Source organism: Dasypus novemcinctus, chromosome 2 (assembly GCF_030445035.2).
Source record: "Dasypus novemcinctus isolate mDasNov1 chromosome 2, mDasNov1.1.hap2, whole genome shotgun sequence".
Classification (NCBI taxonomy): Eukaryota; Metazoa; Chordata; class Mammalia; order Cingulata; family Dasypodidae; genus Dasypus; species Dasypus novemcinctus.
The window spans coordinates 44,174,280-44,192,213 of NC_080674.1; the positions used below are offsets into that span (position 1 = coordinate 44,174,280).

Genomic DNA, 17,934 nt, shown 5'->3' on the forward strand with positions numbered 1-17,934 from the left:
TTTTTTTCTCTTTCTGTAGTTTTAGTTGTTCTTACACTCTCCTCCAACTGTCTCTGTTTGTTTCTTTCTTCCTGCAGAACTCCCTTCAGTATTTCTTGAAGGGCAGGATTCTTGTTGGCATACTCTCTTAGTTTCTGTTTATCTGTGAATATTTTGAACTCTCCATCATTTTTGAATGCTAGCTTTGCTGGATAGAGTATTCTTGGATGGAAATTCTTTTCTTTTAGCACCTTGACTATGTCATACCACTGCCTTCTTGCCTCCATGGTTTCAGATGAGAGATCAGCACGTAATCTTATGGAGCCTCCCTTGTATGTGATGGCTCTCTTTTCTCTTGCTGCTTTTAGTATTTTCTCTTTGCCTTGTGTTGGATAATTTGACAAGTATATGTCTTGGGGTAGGCCTGTTGCGATTTATGCTGTTCCAGGTGCATTGTGCTTTATGGACATGTATATCCATCTCCCTCAATAGGTTTGGGAAGTTTTCAGCCATTATTTCCTCCACCCCTTCTGTCCCCTTTCCCTTCTCTTCTCCTTCTGGGATGCCTATAATACGTATGTTTGCGCGTTTTGCAATGTCATTCAGGTCCCTAAGCCCCTGCTAGATATTTTCTATCTCTTTATTGACCAGCTCTACTATCTATTTGATTTCAGATGTACTGTCTTCCACATCACTTAATCTCTCCTCTGCCTCTTCGAGTCTGCTGTTATTTGCAGAGAGTGTATTTTTCAATTCTTGAATTGTGCTGTTCATCACCGTAATATCCGTTATCTTTTTGTGTATGATTGCTATTTCTTCTGTATTCTCTCCAGTTGTTTTCTTCACATTCTTAATCTCTTCCTTCACCTCATCAAATTGGTCTCTAATATATGTTTTGAGATCTTTAATTATTTGTTTGATGTTCTGCTCCTCTTCCTGGTTTTTAGTTTGTTCATTGGATTGGGGCCTGTTTTCCTGATTATTGGTTTGGTTTGTAGTTTTTTGTTACTGTCTGGTCATCATTTTATCTTGACGGGTTTAGTCAGTTACTTAGCTTCTTTGTCTAGTTTGGAGTTTAATTAGTTGTTTTTGCATGCATGTTAAGTCTTCTCTTTGTCACTTTGTTCTTCTTATTCTATTTCCTTGTTGTTGGCTAAATTCACGAGAAGGAAAATATTAGGGCTCAGACAACATCTTGCCCCGCCTCCTCCTTAATATCATTAAGATGTCAAGTCTACCAAAACTGATTTACAGATTCAATGCAATACCAACAGCCTTTTTTGAAGAAATGGAAAAGCCAATTATCAAATTTATTTGGAAGGATAAGGGGCCCAAATAGCCCAAAATATCTTTAAAAAGAAGAACTAAGCTGGGGGATTCTCCTTCCTGACTTTAAAGCATATTACCTAGCTACAGTGGTAAAAACGGCATGGTACTGGCATAAAGACAGACATATTGTCCAATGGAACCGAATGCAGAACTCAGACCCTCACATCTACAGTCAAGTGATTATTGACAAGGCTGCCAAGCCCACCCAGCTGGGCCAGAAGAGCCTATTCAACAAATGGTGCTGAGAGAACTGGATATCCAATTCCAAAAGAAAGAGGACCCCTGTTTCACACCTTATACAAAAAGGAACTCAAAATATATCAAAAACCTAAATATGAAAGCTATAACCATTAAACTCCTAGAAGAATATATAGGAAAACATCTTCAAGATATTGTGGTAGGCGGTAGTTTCTTAAACCTTATACCTAAAGCATGAGCAAGAAAAGACAAAAGAGATAAATGGGACCTCCTCAAAATTAAACACTTGTTCTACCAAAGGCTTTGTCAAGAAAGTAAAAAGGCAGCCTACTCAATGGGAGAAAAAGATCCAATAAGTGTTTGATATCCATTTATATAAAAAGATCATACAATTCAATGATAAAAAGACAAGCAACCCAATTTAAAAATGGGCAAAAGACTTGAATAGACATTTCTCCAAAAAGGAAATACAAATGGCCAAAATGCACAAAACAAATATTCAAAAATAAATAGTTATTAGGGAAATGCAGACAAAAACTACAATGAGATATGATTTGATACCTTATAGAATGGCCATTATTAAAAAATTAAAAAGGAGAAAAAAAAAAAGAAAAGTCCAGGTGCTGGAAAGCATGTGGAGAATCAAGAATACTCCTGCACTAATGGTGGGAGTGTAAAATGGTGCAGCATCTGTGGAAGAGTCTGGCAGTTACCTCAAGAAGCTGAATACAGAACTGCCATATAATCCAGCAATACTGTTACTAGGAATATATTCAGAAGAACTGAAAGCAAAGACACAAACTGACATCTGCACACTGATGTTCATAGCTGCATTATTCACAATTGCTAAAATATGGAACCAGCCAAAGTGTTAATCAACCTATGAATGAATAAACAAAATGTAGTTTATACATACAATGTAATACTATTCAGCTAAAAGAAGAAATGAAATTGAGATGCATATGACAGCATGGATGAATCTAGAGGATATTATGTTAAGTGAAATTAAGCCAGACACAAAAGGACAAATATGGTATGGTCTCACTAATATGAACTAAATATGATGAGTAAACTCACAGAGGTAAACTCTAGAACATAGGTTACTGGGAAGTAGGATGTGGATTTAATGAATGTGGCATTATTAATAAGATAATTGTAAAAGTGTGGAAATGAACAGAGTTGATAGTAGCACATAATAGTGAGTATAACACTGATGATTTATAAATAGGATGTGGCTGAAAGGGGTAGTTCATAGACATAAATGTCAATTGAAAGTAAACTAGAAAGTAACCTAGGGCATGTATAACAGTGATTTCAGTGGTGGATGAAGATTGTGGTTAACAGTATAAGAATGCTCTTCTTTTACAAAGTGCTAAGAATATGGTGATAAATGTTAATTGAAAGTTAACTAGAGAGTAATCTAGGGAATGTGTAACAGTGACTTCAGAGGTGGATGTAGATTGTGGTTAATAGTATAAATAAAAGAATGCTCTTCTTTTACAAAGTACTAAGAATATGGTGGTACACAGAGAAATTGCAACTAATGTAACTTATGGACAATAGTTAACAGTAATTTTGTAATATTATGCAGCAACAGCAAGAAGATATTATTTCAATCCTAAGGGACAATAGAGGTGAATAAGGGGATTTATGGAATTTTTCCTTTTGGACTAATGAAAACATTCTAAAACTGACTTAGGTGATGACAGCACAACTCTGTGATAAAAATGAGAGCCACTGACTATACACTTTGAATGGACTGTACAAAGCATGGGACTGTTTAATGTTGGGAGTCCAGTAGTGGATGATAGACTGTGGTTAACAGAACAAACATGAGAACATTCTTTCATGAACGATAACAAATATATAATACTAAAAAAGGGTGTTAATAATTGAGTGGGTTGTGGGAAAAATACAACAAATGAAAGATGTCGACTATAGTTACTAGTAATACTTCGAAGATGCACTTTATGTTACAAATGTTTCAAAACAATGCAAGGCATTTGTGGTGGGGTTATGTATGGAAGTCCTATATGATGTTACACATTTGTTTTGTAAATTCACAACTTTTACTATACACGTATTGTTTACGCATGTTCATGTATGAATGATACACTTCAATTAAAAAGTTAAAACAAAAAAATTTAAAACTCATATATAACTCTTAGCAATATATACTGAAATATTTCACGTGAAATAATATGCTATCCAGGAATGGATTCAAAGTAATGAGGGAGGAAGTAGAGAGGAAGATATAGGTGGAATAAATTCATTGGTGAAGGTGGGTGATGAATACATACAGTTCATTGTACTTTTCTCTTTCATTTTACATATGTTTGAAATTTTTATAAGATTCAAACTTGTAAAATGACAATTCACAAACCTAGGAGGTGGATCAAAAAGATAACATGTTAAACTGCTTTGTAAATCCATAATGATATATAAACAAAAGGGTAAAAAAAAGGGATAATTGATGGAACAAATTTAAAGGAAAATCTGAAAGAATTCAACAAGTATTTATTTAGAGAAGGAATTAACAAAGGGGTCCAAAAACTCTAACTTCATGGATGGGCTTAAAGATACTGGGAACGCCTGAAATGGTACATAAATTTTTAAATACCTGTATGCATTCTAGGGAAGAGTGTCTAAACTTTCATTCCATTCTTAAAGAAGCTTGTAGCCCAAAAAGATATTAAGATTAATTGACTGATCAACTAGAGGGAGAGAGAGAAGTAATGAACCAGAGGTCTTCATAAAACTTCAAAGAATGGGCATTATGAGAATAATGGAACAAGAAAAATGGAGATGGTAAGTTCCAAGACCAGCATCACTGGCGCACATGATTAAAGTAAAAGTAATCACTAGAAGGAAAGACAAAAAAGTTAAGCTGGCTGTGAAGTCATTCACATAGAAAGGTCCAATAAAATGGCAAGTGCCTAAGTCCTTAATGAATATGAGGAAGTGCCAATAAATTAGAGCAACAGGAAATGTGCAGCCTGATACCACATGCTCTCTAAGAGAACAGGGAATTTTTAAAAAGCCTGGAGGAGTAATAGATTGGAGGCCATAGTAGAGAATTAGGACAATGGCAAACCGTCTTCCCAGACCCATCACAATTTGAGAAAATGAGTTTCCTATATTTGAAGATAACTGGAAGTATTCCAGAAAAAAACAAGAAATGGCAGAATATAGAAATGTGTTTCTATGGAACAGAAGTCCAGAGGCACAGAGTGAGGAGCACAGTGAGAAAATGAATCATGAGGAAGGGCTCACAAGATATTGGATAAGACAAGATTAAAAAAAGTCTTGTATTTATGACTGTCCCTACAGGTGACAGGAATAAGGATGATTAATTTTTCTAGCTTTAAGTTTCCAAAGAGAACTTTGTTTCTGCATCACCAAGCTGAGGCACTAGGTAGTGCCAGGTATCCAGGCAGATGGATATCTGGTGTGTTTCCGGAAAGCAAATTATATTAGAAATCATTGGAAAGATCTGTATTGGGGGCAGGGGATAGGGTGGGGAGGAAAAGAAAAAGGCAGAGTTATAGCCATACGCGTGGTTTTTTTTAAATAAAAATCATTCAGATTCCAGCTATCCTCCAACCCAAACCACTGTTACAAATGCTGCGGACTGGTATAGGTTAAGGATCCAGATGGTGATTTTAAACCTTTTATGAAAAAGTCACACACACTAATGCCACCGATGTTTATGCCATGCTCCCCAACAAATCCCTTGAGAAACTGCAGAAATCAGAAGTTACTGAGGTCAGGACAAAACAAGGTTTAGGGGGATAGAAGGCCTAGCCATAGCAAGTTTCACCTTGAAGAGAGGGACAAGAATACATTCATTTAAGACAGAAAAGGAGTTAATATTGAAAGTATAGATAAGTACAGGCATGGCAGCAAAGGAAAGTGAAGGATTTCATGCTCCATGGCTTCACATTTCTTAGGGAAAAAGGAGGCTAGTCACCTGCTCAAAGTAAAGGGAAAAGAAATGGATATGAGCATTTGAGAAGAATGGAAAAGATCTAAAATAATAACTGTGGAGAAAAGGAAAAGCAACAATAAGAAATGAGTAAAGGTATCAAACAGTATTAGGGGCTCATGAGGTTAAAAGACATAAATCTGTTATCAAATCATTGGTATAGTTTTATATTTTCTGCAAAATTGTTAGGAGACCAGAAGTATATAGTCAATTACAATACAGCATAAGTGCTATAAGAGCATAAACAAGGGATGCTATGACATCAGAGAAGGGACACTTAGAGCTTCCTGGAGGCCTTACATTTTGAAGAATAAAAATTAGCCATGCTTAAAGAAAGAATCCTAGAGAAAGGGAATAACATATGTAGAAACACTTTTCACCTTGACAAATTTAACATTTCAAGCTAAATCAGTTATTTTAGACAACATCTAAAGGTTTATTATCCTCTAAGGCTGTCTGAACACGAAACTAAAACTCCTCATATAGGAGGCTTTCCTGAATTTATAGCTCGATGCACAATGCACCATCATTCTAAGAAGCCTTTCCATTTTTTTTCACCAGAATAAGAAATCATATGAGTAAATCATAATGAGTTTCTTGATAAATTCATGAAAGCACATAAATTCAGCATTTTATTCAAAATTGTATTTAATGAATTCCACAAACATTCTAAACAACGACATTGTATTCTGAATTCTTTAGCTAGTGTAATGCTCCACAGTAGACCTTAATAATATTGACTGCTTGACATTTTACCCAGCCATAAACCAAATGTATGTCTCCCCTGCATGCGAGGATGCAATACCCAAGTCGAGAAACCAATAGATAAATAGGATCAGGAAATCATAAAAGCACATAAAAGGCTTCCCGGCACAGGAATGAGTTCGAAGGTGAAGAATACTTGAAACGATTTAACCTTAGATGTCAAGGCAAGAGAAAAACCAGTACTAGCGACTTTCCCCTCATCGCTCCATAACAACGAAATTGTGGGAAGTTCAAAATAAAAGATACCCTGGATGTTACCCGCGAGACCACTAGACTGGCCCTTGGCCCCAGATACCTTTAACGCGGAATGGGAAGCAAGCTCGGTTCTTCGGATGAAATATGTGGGAGAAGGGAGGGCCTCCAGATTCGCTTGTCCCTGAAGACCAACCTTAGAATCCCGAACTCTGCCACACCCGGATGGGTCACAAGTCCGACTTCTGAAGCTTCTTTCTCCCCTAACCAAACTATTAACTCGCCACGTTTCCCTCCTCTTCCTCCGGCTTCCACCGCGGCCCAGGTAATCGCAGTTACCTGAGGACGGGTCCTGTGTTTACATTCCCTTGCCCTTTGCTCACCGGAAGCGGAAGTTACCTTGCCAGCTTAGGTGCCTTGTTTCCTTAGAAACCAGGGATGGCCGATTCGAGGCGTCTCATCAGCCCAGAGAAGCGGACAGGAGAGAGATGACGCTCAGACCTTTCTGCTCGGCCAATCCTTTCCCTGGGACCACAAATCCCAAAAGACACTGCCTCAGGCCCTACCGCATTACCCTCCGGGACTTGTAGTCCGGGCCACCCGGTCAGGGGCCGCCCTCTCTCGGCAGCAGTGAGCGTCGGGCCACGCTGGCTGCCGCAGGGCGGAAACGCAGAAAAATGCGGCTGCGCGAGCTGAGGTGCGCGCGAATTGTGGCAACCCCGGCCGCAGAGCGCGGTCCATCCAGTCAGCAGGTAAAGCAAACAAGGCGCGGGAAAATGATTTTGAGGGGGAATTCAGAAGATTAAGACAGGTCTTCCGCTAAAAGAGTTTACAGCCTAGCTGATGAGGCCGACCAGGCGCAGAGGACAGAGAGAGCCAAACTGGATTGAAAACGCGTTCAGGTGGCGAAGTTAGGAAAGGCGGTGACGGAACTGCAGATTTCACGTGGAATTAACGAATAAAGTCGACACAGAAAAGAGAATTGTGACCTGAAATAGCTGTGGTTCATTTAAAAAGTGGTCAAATCTAGCAGCGATAAATGTTTCGAAAATTGAAATACTAAGATTATCCATGTAGTTATCTTACGCAAAGGAAGACCATTTTTGTAGACCAGGGTTTCTTAACCTCGGCACTATTGACATTTGAGGATGTATAATTCTTTGTTGGGGGGGGTGTGCCCTGGACTGGAGGGTGTTTAACAGCATCCCTACTCCCTACTCCCTACCCCCTAGATATCAGAATCACCGCCCCCGTCCGAATTGTAACAACCAAATATGCCTCCACGCATTCCCAAATGGCCCCAGAGGGGGAAAAAAGGACCCTTGAGAATAACTGATGTAAACCAGTGATTCTCAAAGACTGATATGCAGACCCTTCGGGGTCGCCAAGAATCTTTCGGGAGTCTTCAAAGTCAAAACTGTTTTCATACTAATATAAAAACCTTATTTCCCTCTTTCAAAATCTAGACATCTGCACTGATGGTGAGAATCACTGATGGGTAAAACTGCCCACACGTCAGTGGAAAGAAACCCTGACACTACAATGAACTAGTCATTAGCTCCTTCATCATCACACACACAGAAAGAAAGAAAAAATTAAAATTAAAAGCACTTCACTGTGAGCGGATGTAGCTTAAGTTGTTGAGTGCCTACTTCCCACGTGGGAGGTCTTGGCTTCAATCTCTGGTACCTCCTTAAAAAGAAAAAAAAGGGGGGCGGAGAGCAGTTCATTTAAGAATGTCCTCAAAGAAGCAGTAAAGATTTCATTAATACTTACCAAATCCAATGGATGTGTCATGATGATGGGAACGAGTGTTGTTGGGGGGGGAGAGGGGGGGTGGGGGGGGGAGAGGGGGGGGTGGGGGGGTGGGGTTGAATGGGACCTCACATATATATTTTTAATGTAATATTACAAAGTCAATAAAAAAAAAAAAGTAACCCAGTTAAAAAAAAAAAAAAAAGATTTCATTAAAACGATCTCTAATACCCTTTTTAATATTTTGGGTGACAATATGGGAAATACTCATAAAGCACTTCTGCATACTAAAATATGCCTCAAGGAAGAGCACTTGTGAGATGGTGTTATAAAGTAGGCACTTCTTTCTTGGAACACAAGAGTGACTGACAGACAAACTGGTTACTCAGACTTGGGTATATGACACTTTTCTTGAAAATAAACAAAGGGAGTCAATTACTTCATTGTTTGTTGTCAAAGGTAAAACTCAAGGTTTTAAGCAAAATTAGGATTTTGGAAATTTTGTATCCTACATCTTGATCTTGACAGCTTCCCAATACTTCCAAAACTTTTCTGATGAGAACAGCAGAGATATCAGATGTGATTTTTATTTATAGTTTGATTAAATATGCCAATGTTTGAAAAAGCTGCATAAGTGAACCAATATTTTCAAAATGAACAGTGCATAATTGTGGTAACCAACCTCCAAAATGGCCTTCAGTGATCTCCACTTCCTGGTATTGACACCCTTGTGTAGTTCTTTCCAGAATGGTACTAGGATTTTTCTGTTACCTATAGAATAGAGCAGAAATGATACTCTAGCATTTCTTAGCATCATTAAGGTTTCTCAGTCTGGTAGAGGCTCAGTCATGTTCACTGTAAACTTCAAATTGAAAATTCATTAAGCTGAATACACGGGATTTATGCACCTTCTTGTATGTTATACTTCTGTGAAAGTTATTTTTAAAATATCTATCTCCCTACAAGACACTCAGAGCAAGACTGATGTCTGATGGCCACATTCATAGTGCATGGTTCATAGGAGCCACATGAAGGGATACAGTTTGCAGAGTGAATAATCATGGTGCTTGAAACTCTACGCCTTTCTTCTATGGATCTATCCTAAATCTTTCATATCACTTAACCTTGATCCACCCTGCCCTGGAAAAGCTACCTCCCACTAAGTTTTTACACTTTATCCACTACCTCCCTACTTACTTTGTGTCTATGATCTTGATGCACCAACTGATATATTTAGCATTGTTTCCTATGTTGTCTTTTTCTAGACATGATCATCTTCCGAGTTGCTAGTAATCCTCTAAATGTATCATTAACATTTATTGACATATACAATATGCCCATACTTAAACAGTTCAATAAATATTAGCTATTTTAATGAATGTGATTTTTCAAACATGAGAATTTCTTGTACAATTTTGTAGTTAGGGTAAATACTTGTAAATTCCCCAAAAGAGCAACCTTATAAGCTGCCCATAACACCCTTTAGTACTGTTTTCTTTTTTTATAAGTTTCAAGCTACCTTAAAGATTTAGAATGTCAAAAATTTAACACAAGCCCTGCTTAAGAGTGCCATATGAGATATAAGATTTAACACTACAAATGAAATTTTAGCCAAAATCTATGTTAGCAGCCAGGGGATAAATGGTAGTTGCTTTGGCTTTTAAGGTATATGTCTTATTTTGTTTAGACAATTTATTTATAAATGAAAACAAAATTCACTAATTTGAGACCAAAAAAAAATCACAATTTTTGAAGGCTAAAATTTAGTCAAGTACTATAGTTTATATTTAAGTACACTGTTAAAAACAATGCACAGGTGTTCAGCTATAAACACTTTTTCATTTTGTTTTCCCAGAGATTAAAAAAGTAAACACATTGTAACAGATGAAAAATGTTTTTTTCCTTTATTATATACCATCTTTCCAAATCAAGATATTTGAAATTGCATATGTAAGTATACTCTGGTCTAATCATACATGAACACTTCTCAGAAATACTGCACCACAAAGATTGATTTCTACTTTACCACCAATTTATGGTATGATGTATGTGGAATTTCATACGCCTGTCACAAGAATGCAAAATGAAAACTTCTATTGTGGATGGGGAAAAGGGTAGGGAGTTAACGGAAAAGATTTAACAGCACACACTTTTCTTTCATTCCAAAGGCACTTGTTTACAGCATAGATTCATGGAGTTCTACAGCTAGCCATAGACCACCAAGCATTAATTCAAATTAAATGTGAATGGTTATCACTACAAGGTTAAAAAGGGCAGTGAACAGGAATAGAGGGCACTTTTTATATAAAATCATCTAAAATTCTAAAAAACTACAAAAGCATCTCAAGAAAAATAAAGTAAAAACAATGTTTATTTCAGTGAAATTATGTTAAATTAGATGATATATTAAGCTCCCATATCCCCCAATCTGGTAGAAAAGTTCCTCTCAGTGAGAAATCATTTATTTTTACTGGCAAATTTTTTACATTTCAGTAAAATCTGTTATATTTAAAACTTTGTATACAGTACATTTCTGGCAAAAACCTTATACATCTTTCAGTTGTCAAAACAAAGTAAAAATATGGTTGCATAAAATCCCAAAAAATATAAATTGCTGAAAAGACATTTAAAAGAAAGATTAAAAATTATTTGCATTGATTTCCTCCCCTTATTATCTTCAATATTAATAAGAATTTGCAAATTATAATAAACTGGTGAAAATTCTGGTGCAACCTTGACATACTTAACCAGAAGTTGTCATTTCAAATATCCCACCTTAAAAAAAGAACTTACTGCAATATTCTGTGCATTTATTATACTATTTGTACAAGTGCAATATTTAAACATCTTTAAAATAAACTCAGTAACTAAAAGGAATTTTAATAACTTATAAAAAGAAGCAAAAGTTTACAAAATTAACAATTTTTAAATGGTCCTATTTAATTGGTTCCTCCTTTGTTCCCTGTCCCTACAGCAGAGACATTATAGAGATACTACTTCTATATACAAATCTCTAACTAAAAATACAGTCTTCTGTTTTTAACATCAGGAACATAATGCATGTAGCAAAACCTAAGCAAAACCATGATGCTCAAAACAAGGGCCACATACAAGTTATAAATACAGTTGTGAACTCATATTTAAATGGAACTCCTATTATTTTTGTTATAACTTCCAAATTCTAATTTGAATAGAACAAGCCCTGTACAAAAAGAAGCAAGATTTTTCTTTTAAATTCAGTGCTAGAGCCAAATCTACAACTATAGTAATTGTTTATCAAGCTATCGTGACATTTGAGTACATTATCATCTGATGACATAGGTGCTCACTGAATTTACCAAAAGCAATACTAAAATACAAAGATTCTTAAAAAAAGAGATAGCTCTGTAGCAACGGAAAAATGATTAATACTGAAAAAAATCAATAGATCACACAAGATTTTTTATTTTTTATTAGCATATACATCATCAGTTTTTTCTGTGACTTTAAATTTTCTTTACACCTATTATGTGATGCTATTATTAAGAGTGAAAAAAGAAGATATAACCATGGATCTTAAGAAGGATAATAATCTTTAGGCAGTGCCCATCATTCTCTTTTTTTTAGAAGTAATGAAAACCCAAAACAAGGCTATGAAAGGTGACCATTTAGAAGAACTAAACAATTCCATATTTTATCAAAATTATAATAGTCTTATCTGACTAAAGAGCCATAATAATCAAATACAATGTGTAAACCTTAATTGGATTCTGGTTTGAAATGACCTACTCTAAAAGAAATTTGAAAGACAACTGGGGAAATCTGAATATGAACTGAGTATCAGATATTAGGGAATTAATTTTATAAAAATAAGGAGAATTTCCTTATTTTTAGGAGATATCTGAAATATTTAGGGGTGACAAGTATGTCTTCAACATACAAATGGTTCAAGGAAAAAACTACATATAGATATGCACATATATATACACATAAATATCTATATATAGACATATATAGAGATAGATAAATCAAATATGGCAACAATGTTAACTGGTGAATCTAAGTGGTAAGTATATGTGATCATTCTACTGGTCTTTCAATTTTTCTGCTTTTAAAAATTTATAATAAAATTTTGGGGAAAAAAGTCATAGCCAAACATTTAAACTGTTGGTAAAAGATGTTATTTCTATGCACTGAGCCCATTTAAAAGATATGCAATTAAATGACTAGAAATTTTTGCATACATTCAATACTGACTGACATCAATGAATGATGATTTGTGAAACTGGAAAGAATACAGCATGATTTATTTAGATTATATGCAACTCAAATCTTAAGACAAAAAGCACTTTTTCTGTACAGACTATTGTGGGGCATGTAAGAGTAAACTAGTGCCTAGAGTATCTGAATATATAATTTCTGTGTGTTTTTGGACTTGCCAAGCTAAAGAAAAATTTTAATTGTGTCTAATATCTTAGATAGCACTTACTATATAATATAGAATTTTAAGAGGAAAATGGAAAAGAGTATCCAGTCTATTACTACTGTTGGAAGATACTTGCTATTTAAAAGGTTAAGGACCCAGAAAACAAAATCACCTATAAAGGTCTCTGGGGATTCTAGGCAAATCTTTATTGAATCAATTTATGAAGCAAATGTTCAACATATCAGCATGTAATAATATATGAAATGCTTTATGGCAAACTAATATTCTACAAAGCTCTGTATACACTAAATACAAAATAGCCAAAAATCAAGTGAGCCTGAGAGACATAGAATTCATTTGGGTATATGATATTATACTATGTGTTTACTGAACAATGAGCAACAAAATAATCCTAATTCATTAATCATGTTTCAGTCCGTGTGCAAATTGCATTCCAAAAGGCCAATTCTGTTATAATTATGTATAACTTGATTACAAATGGAAGCAATTAGCTATGATTTATTCATGCTTATTGCTATCAAAAAAATAAGCCACATTTTAGGTTTACTGTGCAAGAATTTTAATTAGATTTGCACACATCTCAAAAAATTCTATTGTGTGACTTCCAGGTCTTGGAGTTAAGTCAACAGGAGAAGAGTCAAGTGAGGTTACAGATGAGGTAAGAGAAACTTCTGAGGATTTTCCTTGAGCCTCAGCATCTGAATCATTCCTTTGGCAAGATCGATAATTGCTTACTGATCCGGATCTCTGTGGAGTGGCAGTCCCTGATTTGGCTTCAGTAATTTCATCTGGGTAAAAGAGAATCTCAATTATAATAATCCACTACAGCAAAAAATATATATTTTTTTTACCAGTGTTGAATTTACTCCCTCAAACAATGACCAGCTATCAAAAGACTGCTTATTTTGAATAACTTCTAAGACAGAAGAAATGGGCCTATGTTAAACCACTTGCCTGTTTTACATACAGCAAGTATTCTCATGATGGCTAATCAAGATTAAGTACTGTATGTAGCTACTAATCAGTCCTGCAATTCAAGACTACTTTAGACTTAATAAACGTCATCCTTTAGCAATAAAAAATTATCCCTCTATATTCTCATAGATTGATGCACTTAAAATTTGGAGGAATCCTAGAGATTATCTTATCCAACCCCTTATTTTATTGTTAAGAAAAGATAAACCTAGAGAAGTCAAATGTCTTGCCCAAGGTTACAAATGAGGAGAGAGGTAACAGTCCATTTAAGTAACAAGGTCAAATATTTCATCTACACAGCCCGAGAGATGTACGTACCATCAATACTACGGAAATCCAATAAGTAAGTTCTACTATCCACTTGATATAACTGTAGACTCATTTTGGAGTATGTGCTTGTCACAGGATTCTTCCTTCGAACACGTAGATAATATGGGTTTACAACCTAGCATATAGTATGGACAAAAGAAGAGTCAAAAGCTATTCTTTATAAAATATTTTGTATATGGCAGGTTTGCCGATTGTGCTTAATAATCAGAATGTTCTTTCTTTCTTACCTTCCATTCATAATCTAATTGTTTAATTGCTCTACAAACTTCTGCCATGATATCATTTGGCCGACTTTGACTTCTAATTCCCAAATGCCATTTCGCTTTCCTTACACCTTGGTGTTTGGATTTCTGTGGATTTAATTCATCAAGGGTATGACGTGCCCTTGGTGTTTCAGCAACTAAGAATGGTACTCTTTCAGGATGAGGCCGAGTCAAATGGTGATCATCCAGAAAAGAATCAGGTGGACTTGTCGCTAAGTAGAAATCTTTGGCTTCATTCATTATTCTCCTGTTATCTATTATAAGGTGATAAGCAACTGCCAAAGGGTCCTGATGATTTCTGTTATAAAGGCAGCTAAGAACCTCCTCTTCTGAGCATTCAAATTTTTCACATACTTCTTTTAAGGCTTCGTCATCAATCATGGTTGAACTATATGAGGGATCCTCGGGAAAGAGATACTTTGGGAGGTCCTGTTTAAACCATTCATGTTCCCTGAGAGAAAATGGCAGAGTGGGGATAAGAATTTTGAGTAGAGCTGACAGTGAAAGTAACAGTGTGAGGAATTTACTATATGAGTTCATTTATATTTATACCCACAATGTATTCTTTTTCTTTTTTTTCCACTTTTTTTATTTTTTAAAAGATACTTCGATTACATAAATGTTACAAAGGATATATAGGGGATTCCCATATGCCCCACTCCCCACACTTCCCACGTTTTCCCACATTGGCAACATCTTTCCTTAGTGTGGTATATTCACTGCAATTGATAAACACATTTTGAAGCATTGACGCTAAGCATGGATTATAGTTCACGTTAATTATTATTTTTGAAAGCAAGATTTTTCCCACTCAGTCTCACAATTCTTTGAACAGTCTGGGGAAAATATTCTAGCCTCCCTCTGATTTTAAGGAGAAGCATTGACAGAGCAATGGAAAAAAGAAAGTCTACACTTTAAATAAAAATTTTGGAACAAATGACAATTACAAAGAACAGTCTATTACCAGATCAGAAAGAGAACAGTTAAGAACAGTTTAAACCTACATATTGTGCGACTCTTTTGATATAATGATAAGCAAAAAACGCAAAATATAATATCCTCAAAAATAGACTTCACTGAATGCTTACTCTGTGCCAGGTTTTAGTGTAAACATTTTATATACATTATCTCAACTTCATCTTCAAAATAACTCTATGAAGACAACATCCCCTGTTTTACATGAAGGATCTGAGGTTCAAACAGATCAAGGAACTTGCTCAAGGTATCAAAATCAGTGTGTGGAGCAGATATATCTCAAGTGGTTGAGTGCCTGCTTTCCAAATATGAGGAGGTCCCAGGTTCGATCAATCTGGTACCTCCTAAAAACAAACAAAAAAAACAAACAAAAAAAACAACTCTCATTGGGGAGCAGATATAGCTCAGTGGCTGAACACCTGCTTCCCAGGTATGGCCACCTAAAAAAAACTAAACATTTTAAAGAATGTTAGGACCTCTCCTTTGCATTGTAGAATTATGTCTTTCCAGTCTCATTCACTTTTTTTTAGTACTAGTCAAAAGCATAGGAGTAAATGGAAAGGAATTAAGCCTCAAGTTCTAAGTAAAATCTTCCCTACTTCATTACCTGATGCCTTTTTATTTAATATGCTATCAGATTTTCTTCTTCCATCTCCCCAATGCCTAAGAACATGTAGCCTAACCATTAGAAAACTAAGACAAATTTTCAAAGAAAAAAAGAAAGAAAAAAGTGGCAGAAGTAATAGAGCTTAGAGTCAATTTTTTTAAGTTGTCATCAGGAATGGCTCACCCAAACTAGAGAAGTAGATTTGTCATAAGCCTTATTTAAACTATCAGGTGGTATTACGGACAGTTTTTTTACCTATAAAACAGCTATTTCATATGTAATGCTTATAATAAATCTAAATATGAAGCATAGTATAGAAAATCCTAAAGAAACACTAAAAAATTTAACACCCCACCAGGGTCTTTTTTTAATTTTCCATTTGTTTGTTGTTTGTTTTGTTTTGCTTTTAATTTAAAAAGTGATATAAAGATGTTGGTAGAGGGGTGAGATACAGGAATCCTGTATGGTATGCATGACTGTTTTATAAACTCACAACTTCTCAAATAAAAAAAGGTAATATAATATTCACTGTAACCATTTCAAATCAAATAAACGTGTGAATAAAAATGAAATCCCTCTCTTCTATCAATCATTGTACTTTCCTAAAGTAACTAGTTTGGTGTATATTCTGCCAGGTATTTTTTTAAATGCCAAAGTAACATAAATATATGTCTATTTACTGTACTTAGTAACACAGAAACAAAATTACACTGTATATAGTGTTCTGCTACTTTATTTTTCACTCTACTTATATTATGCATAATATTATATCTGATAAACTCTAACTTGCTTTATTACCTGATATCTTTGATTGTGGCCCTCTTCATGGGATCCACCTGCAGCATATGTTTCAAAAGGCTAATCACAGAGGGATTTAAATACTGAGGGGTATAAAAGATCCCATCACATATCTTCTTAAAAAGGGTTGGCACATGATCATCATCAAATGGCAGGGTTCCACATAATAAAGCATAGAGAATAACTCCACTGCTCCATATATCTACTTCTGGACCTGCATATAATCTGTAACAGAAGATAATACTTGTATGATATAATCATTAGTAACTAAAATCCAATTAATCAAAAATTTCAAATATGGATACCTCACAAAGAATTATTAGTCAGAAAACTGTTTCTATAGCCACTGCTGTTTGCTATACATAAAGTTCCTAATTTTCTCATACTATAAAAATGATAAATATATATTATATTATAAAAGATAATATAAATTCATTCATTTTAGGGAGCAGAAGTGGCTCAAGCCATTGGGTGTCTCCCTTCCACATGGGAGGTTCCGGGTTCAATTCCAGTGCCCCCTAAAAAGAAGACCAGCACACAACGAACAGACACAAAGAACAGACAGTGAGTGCAAACAAGGTGGGGCGGGGCGGGCCGCGAGAAATAAAGTAAATCTTTAAAAAAAAAAGTCATTTCTTTCATCTTTGAAAACAATAGTCAAGAACTTTCCCAAGTTATAGACGATGTCTAAAATTCCATTCTTAATACCTAACTGTAGCCCTTAGAGTATCGAACCAGTAAGCGAAACCTTCCACAAACATATTACTGAATTTAAATCCATTGTTTTTTGGTTACAGAGGAGAGACTAAATGATCTTTCATCAACTGCAAATGTTCTTTAGTGATGGAGTCTGATTACACTGTCCCCAACCAAGGATCCCCTACCAAGGTACTAGGAGCCCAAGGCTGTGCAAGGAAACTAAGCTAACTGGTTCACAGAAGATTTAAATTGCCATATGCAGTATACTGTAGCCAAATGACTTAACTAGCCACAGGACAGTTAGATCACCCACTCAAATTCTGGCTTCAAGGTAAGGATTTCTTTAAATTAATAAAATAAACTGTTTAGCTCATCAGTAAATACCCTTTGGAAAGGAAAAGTTTGCATTCACCCAGACCTTACAGCTTATTCAAACTGGGAAAATTAGATTCTAGTAATGGTCCATTGTATATATGTATAATTATAATGCATTTATTTTTATTTAATTAATTAACACTGCCCAAGCATCCAGGTCCTGAATTGTTTTTTTCCCAAAAGGATTAAGATAGACAACACAAATGAAATAATAATAATAATAGTAAAAAGAACGTTAGACATTAAGATAATACAAAAATATAACAATGAAGTGCAATAAAAC

At 35.3% G+C, this 17,934-nt stretch overlaps 2 protein-coding genes across 4 annotated transcripts in view; both read right to left on the reverse strand.

The window, feature by feature from the left end:
• TTC33 (tetratricopeptide repeat domain 33) overlaps positions 1-7,132 on the reverse strand; it is a 77,634-nt gene extending 70,502 nt beyond the window's left edge. Inside the window, exon 1 of one of the 3 annotated variants that reach the window (XM_004448202.5) lies at positions 6,848-7,132. The gene's annotated coding sequence lies outside the window, so the exon portion shown is untranslated. Of the gene's footprint in view, positions 1-6,551 lie in introns of all 3 variants that reach the window. The other 2 variants (XM_004448201.4, XM_004448200.4) reach the window with 2 other exon arrangements.
• A 2,949-nt stretch (positions 7,133-10,081) lies between these two features.
• The window catches only part of PRKAA1 (protein kinase AMP-activated catalytic subunit alpha 1), a 35,952-nt gene continuing 28,099 nt past the window's right edge, over positions 10,082-17,934 (reverse strand). Inside the window, exons 6-9 of the mRNA XM_004448204.4 lie at positions 16,578-16,802; positions 14,162-14,648; positions 13,923-14,049; positions 10,082-13,417 (exon numbers count right to left, since the gene is read on the reverse strand). Of these exons, the coding sequence (XP_004448261.1) occupies positions 13,173-13,417; positions 13,923-14,049; positions 14,162-14,648; positions 16,578-16,802 (1,084 nt within the window). The 3' untranslated portion in view covers positions 10,082-13,172. The remainder of the gene's footprint in view (positions 13,418-13,922; positions 14,050-14,161; positions 14,649-16,577; positions 16,803-17,934) is intronic.